At 47.0% G+C, this 10,632-nt stretch overlaps 1 protein-coding gene across 1 annotated transcript; it reads left to right on the top strand.

The window, feature by feature from the left end:
- The first annotated feature begins 644 nt into the window (after positions 1 to 644).
- On the top strand, positions 645 to 10,611 carry LOC129341434 (coiled-coil domain-containing protein 157-like). The gene is made up of 7 exons (XM_054996625.1): positions 645 to 920; positions 2,129 to 2,300; positions 3,744 to 4,452; positions 6,835 to 6,912; positions 7,708 to 7,907; positions 9,599 to 9,775; positions 10,100 to 10,611. The coding sequence occupies exons 1-7, from the start codon at positions 673 to 675 to the stop codon at positions 10,337 to 10,339; spliced, it is 1,824 nt and encodes a 607-aa protein (XP_054852600.1). The 5' UTR covers positions 645 to 672; the 3' UTR covers positions 10,340 to 10,611.
- Positions 10,612 to 10,632: the final 21 nt, after the last annotated feature.

Here is a 10,632-nt window from a genome sequence, read left to right as displayed (position 1 = left end):
AATTAGCCCTCAAAAACCAATAAGGGCCACGATGGTATGTGCGCTATTCTTGCCTCTTTCTAGCCTCGCACTTCCTAAGGTTCTGCTGCCCCGCATATGGCCGGAGAGCTCAAATGAGAGCCTGACGTTTAGAGCCACCAGTAACGGTTTTTCTCCACCTCTAAGGGCGTACGCGTACGTGGCGCTGCTGGGGGCGGAGTCTCGGAGGGCGTTCGTGGTTGCCATGGTGACCTGTCCTGAGATCCCGGAAGGCTGTTCGGCAGGTGAGTCTTGCGCTGGCTGGCGTGGAGTGAAAGGTTCTCCCCATGACCCTGCCGGGAAGTCCCTCCTTGTTTTTACCAGGCACAGCCTGTGCTTTATACCCATCTATACAAGCTGTTCAAGATGCTGGTCCTCAGCACGGTGCTTTTTTATGTAAGCCTCTGATTCCCATTGCTGGAGGCAGCAGCATCTTCGCCTCTGTTGGCTGACCCTCCATGGCAACTAGCTGGCCAACGAAACAGGATGCCAGGCAACAATCTGGTAGCCCCAATCTGGCTGAGCACGGGGGTGTGGGGGTGGAAGCACAGTGTGCAAGACGAAGCACTAGCACAGCTGGCCATATGTTACTTGTGTCTTCCTTACTGCAGGCACATCTGTTTTATTGCTCTGGAATGACATTGGGGTGGCCATATGGCAACTTTGCTGGGCGACCGAAACTGCATGGAAAGTTTGAGGAAAGACATCACAGATCTGCAAGGGACGGTCATTAACGTTTTCTCCCGATCTGGGGCGGTACGCTACCCTTCCTGGAAGTTTCCTGACAAGGTGTCCTGTGACCTGGACCTGGTGGCTTTGCTGGACCATTATGACTATGCTGAGAATGATTCAGAATTTACTCAGCACTCCCATGTGGTTCTCCTGGAACTGGTGATTGACAGGTGAGGGCATGTCCAGAAGTGGATGTCATGACAAACCACGGTACTGGAATGCATCTCTCTAGGAATTACTCAAGCTGCAGTTGGTAACCTTGTGGCTATCTGGCCACAGAAATGTCAGTCTAGAGAGACAGTGTCCTCCCTGCTGGGAGGTACAGAGGAAGCAAGAAGCATACAAAGCTGGGTTTATGCACAAGTTGATATTTGTTCGACATGGGAAATTTCAGTTGTAAATGATTACTATAGGGAATTGAAAGTGTATTATCCAACAATGTGTGAAAGCAGCCATCTGATCAGCTAATCAAAGGTTGTTGGCACAAATTACAGCTTCAGTAAGACTTCCCAAAGGCTCAGGTGTCTGCCTGGATTCCCCACTGTCTTCTTGACTATTTGAAACTTATAAAGCTTTAAATTGCCCAAGTGCTGTCTCCTTTAGAGGCTGTGTCATCCTTAGACTTGGGATGGCCTTTTGAGAGCTGTTTGGCTTGGGCCAACTCTATACAGTGTTACTCCAGTCTAAGCCCACTGAAATCTAGATTGGAACAATTCTGCTGGATTGCACTGTAAAAGTCTTTGTGAGAAATTAGGAAGTTTCCGTTAACCCTTGGGTGGAGGGTTAGGTAAGCAGCTATCTCCAATAGAACTGCTTAGCAGTAGTCGTACTAATAAGTGAGTCTGGCTCCTCTGAATAATTTTATATGGCCTCTGGCCACCCCTAGCCAGTTTTAATCAAGATGTGGTAATGCCCCCCAGAGGCCTGTTAAAATTGCATCTGGAGTTGGGTCCTCCTATTGATCACCATTGGCCTAGGGGATTAAAGTTGGCATGGTGAACGAGGATGCAGCTGCTGCTATCACCATCTCTAAAGGAGGAGACTCCTTTCCCTCTCTCTCCCTCTGAGCCCTCCTCTTTCTGCCAAAGATAAAGCAAAAGCAGAGCCAAAGGCAGGGGGTGCAGAGTTCCCTAACAGCTACCAACTTTGGTAATCTCTGTCGATCAGACAATGCCCCCTACTGGACTCCTCCTGACGGGGGGAATGGAGCACAGCCACACTGTGGGGTGTGAGCAGACAGGCAGTAGGGTGGGTGGTGGGCAAGAATCAAGGGGACAATTGCATGGCTAGTTGAGATGGCCCAGGATTTCTAGGCCTAGTGAATGGATTGTGCTGATCTGTACACTACAAAATTGGATTTCCTGTCTGCCCTCTGAAGGCTTCTGTTGCTGCTTCAGAGCTTCACAGCATACACTGAGAATGTGATCAGTGAACAAGCTGTACCCCCATCCAGAGTGACAGGACCCTGCATGTCTATCGGGCTGGCGGTGAGGAAGTACTGGAACAGCATGCTGAAACTGGGAACCCTCTACCAACAGCTTGTGGCTGAGGTAGGTTGTTTGGGATGACTCATCCTCTTCATCTGTTCCCGTGCAATCTGATAATTGTGGCTTTACCTGCCTGCAGTTTCTCTTTGGGTTTCCCCTATTTGCAAGTAGTAGAAAAGATCAGGCAGTCTCCCATGCAAATCCCAGGAATAAAAGGCATTCGGTTTTAATAATTAATTAATTAATAATTAAACGCTATTCTCTTAATGTGAGCGGTTTTAAATTTTGTATTGTAAAGGACCCTTCGTTTGTGAAAGAAAAAATCCTACCATATAAAAGGTGAGCCGTATTGGCGATGACTCACCTTTTATCCCTGCGCAGGCGCACTCGCACGCCCCTCTGCTAGGATGAAAGGTGAGTCCTCGGCAACACAGCTTGCCGAGGAGGTCCCAGCAGACCGCTGCAGGTGGTAGGAAGGCCCAGTGTGGTGAAGTGGCCAAGGCCTCCGCTGGGCCTCCCTGCTGCCTCAGGTAGGGTTGCGAGTCCCCGCTCTCACAAACCACCCCCACCCTCACTTACCTGGCCAGTGGGGAAAGGTGCGCTCCCTCAGCCTAACCTACTTCACAGGATTGCTGTGAGGTTAAAATACAAATGAGAAGATCCCATCTATGCCACTCTGAGCTCCTTGGAGGGGAAAGTGTGGTATAGAAATGTGGTAGCCAGACAGACTGCCTCATTTACACTGGTAGATATTATTAAAACCAAGATGGGTATGGAGATGTACCCTGAAGTGTTGCCCAGAGAATCTGCTTTTGCTGACAGAGTTAGGGTTCATCGCAAAATAGCTACTGCATATATTTGTGTAAGAAGTTAGATTTATTCTCTTCATCATGACCATGTAGGAGCACAAAATTGCTCTTCATCACAGAAATGTGGTTTATGATTTGCAGTAATGGCCACCCCCCTCCACAAGCTGGAAAAATATGTCACATTTCCAAACTTCCAAAGTTCTTTCTATGTATGTTTGTGTATGTTGGTGCATTTGTTTGGCTTCCATTCGTCATGGGGGGCAACACTACCTCTGGGCTCCTAAAGATGCTGTCAGCAGCCCCTCTCCTAGCATTTCCATCAGAGTTTATTTAGTCTTGATCATATGGGGAGGGAATGGGAACCACTCTGCCTATTGCATCCTTCACCCTCAGCATGTCTACTCTGTTCCTGCCCTGAGGCCCAGAACTCGGCTGGGCCTCAGGGTGGGGCAGACATGCAGGGCAAACCTAGATTTTTCCCTTGCCTTACAGCAGATCTATTCAGAGCCACTTTGAAGCCATTATTCAGTTGATAAGGCCTGTTAATGTGCCATGAAATCTATGCATTCTCAAGATGCCGAATTCCATGTCCAGTACCAAATTCCTTGCTTTCAGAGCAGAATTGTGGCATGCAAACTTCTTCCCAGTGCCATCCAAATCTAGGGTTTAAGTCTCTTCCTTTTCCTCTTCTGCTTAGAAAAAGCATAATGAGGAAGATATCTGCAGCTTGAAGTCTTCCCTACAGATGGCAAGGGCAGAGAGTGAGTATTTTAAAAGCTGTTCATCAGCCCTTTCGGAATCAGATGTGACCTTGCCAAGCTCCCAGTCCTCTCCATTGACCATGTCAACCAGCAGTGGGCTCCTGAACAGTGCCACCAGAGTCTCCTCTCAGGCAAAGATAAGCCAGGATGTTGCTGGGCACGTCCGGAGCATCCATTCACAAACCATCGAGTCTTCCCTGGTACCATGCGATGCGTGCGAGAGGGCTCAGGCCAGCCTCAGGGAAGTGGGCAATGCCATCATCCACATCTGTAGCAGCCAGAACCTCCCATCATCTCTGAGCCGGTTCCTTGAGATGATTGAGGAAACCCTTGGTCAGAAACCCCTCACAACCACGGACATAGGCTACTGGGCATCCGAGCAAAGCAAGGACCTCTCCCGCATCAACAAGCATTTCCGGACATTGACAGAACTCGTTAATCCTTTGAAGGAAGAGCTGGAAGCAGCTGAGAAACAGAAGGATGAGTTGAAGAAGCAGCTGGAGACTTTCCAGAGCTATCTCGAGAAAGAGAAAGACGCCCAGGAGCAGCAGAGGAAGAAGGCTGAGCTGTTGTTTGAAAAAAAGAATACCGAAAGTCTGCGGCTCGTGGCCACGCTTGAGAAGGACAAGGAGGAGCTCCAGAAAAGTGAATATCCTTTCCTGTTTCTTTCCCTGGGATATCATTTCCCTAACTTTTGAAAGCTGGGGCCTAGTTTTGCGTGTGTTTGTACACACACACACGTGTGCGCACGCGCACATGCACGCGCACACAGTCTCACTCAGCTCCCAGAACAACAGGAAAACATCATCCTTGCAACTGCAGAAGAGAGCAGACTGAGGCTTGCTCTAAAGAACCAGTGAAAGAAATAGAACCACCTAGTTCATACTACCTTCTGCCAATCTCCTCTGCCTCATTATTCAGGGCTTTGGAGTGGAGCCATGCATTTTTGGCCATGGGTGTGCTTTTGAGATTCCCCTGTACTTAGCAGCAGCTGCACAGCTGTATCAGGGGATCCTGGCGCATCATTACTCCCTCTCTTCCTTGAGATGACATTACTGAAAATGTATTGGCAGGAGTGGGGGTGGGGATCAGTCTGGCATGGGCCTCCTTATTCCAAGGGGCATCGAGGGCTTGATAGGTCCAACATGGTGACTTAATTTTTCAAGGCACAATTCAGCCTCTCCTGTAGCACATCAATATGCCCCTGAAATATTCTGAGAGTTACTGTTCTAGGCATTTGAGGTTTCAGTCTGAAAAACTTGTAAGTGAATTGTCCCTTCTAAACTCCATCCTTCAATTTTCTAGTCTTTGCACACCTGTAATAATCCAACCTGTACCCTGATAGTCACATAAACGACTTACTAGTAGAAGATACAAAGCTTCCCTCTACAGCATCAGACTATCTCTAGTCCAATCCTGTCTGCTCTGATGGGCAGCAACTTTCCAACGCCTCAGGCCAGGGGTTTTGTCCACCACCACTAGCATAAAATCTTTTTAACTAGAGATGTTAGCTAGTGTTGCAATTTACAACTTAAATAATTCATTGCCTGAAGATGCAGTGACAACTGCTAGCTTAGATGGTTTTCAAGAGAGGACTGGACAAATTCAAGCAGGTCTATCAATGGCTATGAGCCATGACAGCCAACTAGAACGTCCATGTGCAGATGCAGTGAGAGCCAGGTGCTGGGGACAAACCATAAAGGAATGTACATCACCTGCATGCCCTGCTAGGAGACTCCAGGGGTGTTTGGATGGCTGATGGAAAGAGATTAGTCTGTCTTTTAAAAGATCAGGTACAGGGCTTTACTACCTTCAGTTTTATGTATTAAATATTTATGTATCCCCTTGCTTCACAAAAGTGGAACCAAGGTGGTTCACACAATATAATTAAATATAAAAAATGTAAAAGAAATGCCTAATGAGTGCCTGTACATAGACAAGCAATTAAAATCCAGTAAATACAAACATGCCAACAGTAAAAACGGGAGTAGCCTAGCTCAGAACCCCTTCCTATAGTCAAAGGTCATTTGAAACAGCACTCCTGCCTGCTGTTCTGACCACAGTCGAGGTGGTCACAGACCTCATCTGCACTGGCAGCCTGTTACAGAGGCCAGAGCAACTGCTGAAAATGTGTAGGGGAGGGAACGTAGCTCGGGGGTAGAGCAAATGCTCCTCTACTCAGTCACAGAAGGTCCCAGGTTCAATCCCCTGTATCTCTCGTTAATGGATCTGGGAGCAGGTGATGTGGAAGGCCTCTCTGCCAGAGCTGCTGGTAGCCAGAGTAAACAATATTGACCTTGATAGACCAAGAGCATAGCTAAGGCCTTATGCTACGATAGGTTCATGTGTTCATGTCCAAGGATGGGCCACCACTCAACAGGCTTCCTTCTAGGAAGCTCAGAAAGGAGGCACTGGTCGAGGGAATCTAAGTTGTGCACAGATTCATGGCAGGAAAGAGGATGTTCTTCAGAGCAGTTTCATTTCTACATTGCAAGTGGATTCCAGAAATCCACACTACAGATTTTAAGTGGGTTCAGTGATTCCTTGTCCCTGGGAATACTGGAAATTTTAGTTCCGGGAGGTAAGGTTGGGCCTCCTCATACTACAACTTTCAGAATCCTTTGAGGGAAGCCATTGAAGTGATAGCATAGCTTTTCTGGTTTTGTTCTCACAACTGTTATACCCTACTTCTGCCTGGAGAGGTGAAGGCCCACTAGAAAAACCAGCAAATTTCTAGAAGAAAGCCTTTCCTCCTTTTTCCCCCTCCATTTTTTCTGATGGAAAAATTGAAGATTTTAGGGAATATTAAAAAAAACCCTATGAAATATTTTAGAATGAGTGAAATGTTTTTAATGCTGGAACCATATACAACTCTTAAATCCAAGATGTGTTTCTTTACCTAGACTTCTGCCTGCTCATTTGTAACTTTCCTCAGTATTCCTATTCTGCAGCTTGGAGTATCCTGCCCATTTGTATTATGGTATTAGCTACTTGGACTACATCGGATGTTTTTTTTTTTTTTGGTAGGACAGGTTCTCTTGGAGGAACACATCTCCACCTTGAAAGAGGATCTTCAACAGCAGCAAGCTACTTTCCAAGAGCTGGGTAAAAGAGGCCACCCTCCTGATTTTTCCATTGGTCCTACCCCCATTCATTTTGCATTTTGTGTAGCACCCTGGCCGACAGCTGGCTTTCCAAGAGGGCTACAAGAATGTTGACCCACATCTTGACTCCCATTCCTGAAAATACCCCACTACCAAGTTCTGTCAGCCAGATGCCATTTTCTCCACATCTCAGCGAAGTGTGAGGGAAAGGGACCGGGCAGCACCATTTATAGAGGCCAAATTTGGCCCAAGAGCCTCTCATTGCTAGTGCATTATTTTTCTATCCCCCTCCAGCCGGGATGTTCCAGTATATGTTCCTCAAGAGTACTCCTTTCTGGCCATCTTCCTAGTTCTGCACACTTAAAAGGGCTTCCTACTATCAATCCTTCTGCTTTTAGGAGGAGGAAAGGGAGTGACTGTCCCATTGTTGTTATTAGGATTTTTTTTTAAATGTACGACATACATGCAATTATATCTATACCTGAGGTTCCAGAAATCCACTAACTGCAATTCAAGAACCAAGTACACTTGCAACAGTCTACTGACATTTGCGGATGTAGGGATGCCAAAGGCTGTAATCCTTTGCATATTTATTTGGGAGTAAGCCTTGTTGAATCCCATGGCCCTTGCTTTCTAGTAAACATACACAGGATCAGGCTGTGAGTCTCTGTGGATAATGTTCATTGCCTTTTGCAGTTTAGCTTTGAGCCTGGCTTTACTAAATCCTGCTCCCATCCCACCCATCCACAAATCTGAGCCATCTGGCCATCACTCCTGAGCTGTTGTGTGTTCACAGAGCGGACCAAAAGCAGTCTGCTACAGGAAATGCAGGTGAAGATGGGCGAGATGGTGGACAAGAGCCAAGTGAGCAGCCTGGAGGCCCAGCTGGCAGTCCTTGCTAGTCAACTGGACAGCACAAAGCAGCAGCTGAACTGGACCACCTCTGAGCTGGACAAAGAGAAGGCCACAGTGGAGAGCATGCTCCGTCACAAAGAGGTGATGCTGCTGCAGAGGCCAGCCTTTGCTCCCTGGTCTCTTTATATGTCATGTTTCTTTCTGGCCAGGGAGCTCTCAGCAGTTCACCTACGGTTCCCCAGCTCCTCTCGTGGCCAGAGCTGCTCAGCATAAGCAGAGCTGTCCTGCTGTACCTTCAGACCAGCTTCCTCCTGGTCCCCAATATTTGCTTTCCTCTAGGCATTTTTCTATGCTGACAAAAGTCTGGTTTTCATGTGAAATAATTTCTCCTCACTTGTGCATGTCCTACTATTTACTTTGTGCAGAATACCAGAGGAACATGACATGTTTTATTTTCATTATTGCCCTAAAACTTCTGTGTGTATCACTCATTCTAACACTACAACATTCCCTTGTCAAAAAATTATTCCCATCTTGTACAAACTCAGGCCACAAAAGCGGAGGGGAGGTAGGTGGTCAACTTGTGTCTGGGCTGCAGGTGCGGTGTTCACATGACCCAACATTTCTCCATAGAAAAACATCCCCTACTCATAGAAAACATGCACAGCGCCCAGAAAGAAGAGTTCTGGCTTCGAATCACCTTCTCCTTATAGAAGGAAATTTTAACTGAAGGGCATTCAGTCAGGAGAGCCACCCACTTGCCATCTGTAGTGGTACAGTAAAGGCACAGGTTTCCTACCTTCTCTGTACTTTGTAAAAATTATGCCTTACAGTGCAATCCTATGCACAGTTACACCAGTCTAAACCCATTGAAGTCAATGGCCTTAGACTGGAGTAACTCTCCATAGGATTGCACTGTTAGTCTAAATAAAGCAGGGGTGAGGAAAACCAAACATTTGTTGTTTCTTGTTTCTTTAAAATCTGCATCATTTATTCTAAATAGAGAACCCACATTTACTGAGCGTAGAACAAAATTCCTCTCCCTGCCACACACACATGGCTGTGTTATGATAAACTTTGTTCCTCATTACAGGATCCTCTCCCTATACTCCACCCTACAGGTTTCCTGTTTTGTTAATGATACAATTTTATCTTTTTTTTAAATATAAGACTGTCATGGTTGTTGTGGGTTTTCCGGGCTGTATTGCCGTGGTCTTGGCATTGTAGTTCCTGACGTTTCGCCAGCAGCTGTGGCTGGCATCTTCAGAGGTGTAGCACCAAAAGACAGAGGTCTCTCAGTGTCACAGTGTGGAAAAGATGTGCTGGCGAAACGTCAGGAACTACAATGCCAAGACCACGGCAATACAGCCCGGAAAACCCACAACAACCATTGTTCTCCGGCTGTGAAAGCCTTCGACAATACATAAGATTGTCAGATGATTAAAAGATTGTTAGTTGATTCTTCATCAGCCATTTAGCCAATTGACTTCTTCAAATGAATTTGCACATTGTCAAAACTCAGTATCAGTCTCTTCAAGATACTGACAGCCTTACCATTTTAGAAACTTTTTTACCATCTTTGAAAGGAAGGGCCCTGTCTAATATTGTCTTGCACTTCCTATGATGAGGGTGCGCCAGAACCAAAATAGTTCCCCCTGCAAAATCCCCCCACAAGTCACCTTTAATTCACTGCCCGGAAATTAGTTCTTAACTGGCTTATGAGTATTAGTTCCTTCTAGTTAATCAGCTAAACAAATGTCCACGACTAATCTACTGCCAGAGCTTGCAGCCTTACTTCTATTTACTCTGACTCTCTCCATCTTTTCCCAAAGTCCCTCCAGGTCAAGCAAAGGGCTCTAATGCAACAGCTGGATAATCTGGACCAGGAATGTGAGCAGCTGAAAGCCAGCCTGACAGACAAGGAAGACGACACGTGCATGCTGCAGGAGCAGTTGAAGGAAGTCCAGGAGGAGAAGCGGCAGTACCAGGGCCAAGTGAAAACCCAGCAGGTCTGTACTTGGGTCAGGGTAGGGGATTGCAAACTCCAGCCAGGGAGAAAGCCCAGTGCTCTTTCCATTAGGGTTGGGGGGGGGGGAACCAAGAGCACCCCAGTCTTGTGCTTAGGAGCTGGTTATACTGAAGGTAGCAACATTTCGCCTACTAGCTGAAGCTACCCCCTGGTGGCCTGACCCAGGCCACTCTAGTCTCCATCTCCCCCTGGGGCATCAAAAACAGTCCTCTGAGAAAAACTTCATACGTAATACAGCTCCAGTCTGTAGCTGTAGCATCCAGGAATGTCAGGAAAACTTAATCTCAGTCCTGTCTCAACACAGGAATTCTTGGAGAGAGCACAGCAGGAAAAGCAGAGCCTGGAGCAGTCCACATCTGAGCTCCAGAGGGCCGTCTTGGAGTTCAGAGAAATGATCCAGCAGATGAAGGAGAGGGAAAGACTCCTGGTGTCCTTCCCAGACCTTCATGTCCCTGTGGAAGCACAGTTTGAAAGTAAGGACTGGGGTCTCAAGAAGCCAAGCAAAGGGACATCTCTATATAGAGGCAAATGCCCTTCAGAATGACGGGAGCAAGTGAGGCTGTACTTGGGCCTACAGGACCAGGTTTCAAATCTCTTGGAGGCAACTCCCCTCCATAGATTTTTTTTGGATGGATGGAAAAAAATAAATTTGGCACTTATGTGGCACTTCAGGTGTAGGTGGGTAGCCATGTTGGTCTGCAGTAGAACAGCAGGATTAGAGTCCAGTGGCACTGTAGAGACGAACAAGATTTCCAGGAAAAAGGGAGCTCTGACTCTTGAACGCTTACACCCTGAAAATCTCTAAGGTGCCACTGGACTCTAATCCACTCTGGATTG

The sequence above is a fragment of the Eublepharis macularius genome, chromosome 13, assembly GCF_028583425.1.
Source record: "Eublepharis macularius isolate TG4126 chromosome 13, MPM_Emac_v1.0, whole genome shotgun sequence".
Taxonomy (NCBI): domain Eukaryota; kingdom Metazoa; phylum Chordata; class Lepidosauria; order Squamata; family Eublepharidae; genus Eublepharis; species Eublepharis macularius.
This window is presented reverse-complemented; position numbering and strand designations above follow the sequence as displayed.

Bases quoted from the DNA above. Each gene is read 5' to 3' on its own strand.
- LOC129341434 (XM_054996625.1), top strand. From the start codon at position 673: ATGGCAACTTTGCTGGGCGACCGAAACTGCATGGAAAGTTTGAGGAAA. The intron at 921-2,128 runs GTGAGGGCATGT...TGCCCTCTGAAG, and splicing joins CTGGAACTGGTGATTGACAG to GCTTCTGTTGCTGCTTCAGA. The intron at 6,913-7,707 runs GTAAAAGAGGCC...GTGTGTTCACAG, and splicing joins AGCTACTTTCCAAGAGCTGG to AGCGGACCAAAAGCAGTCTG.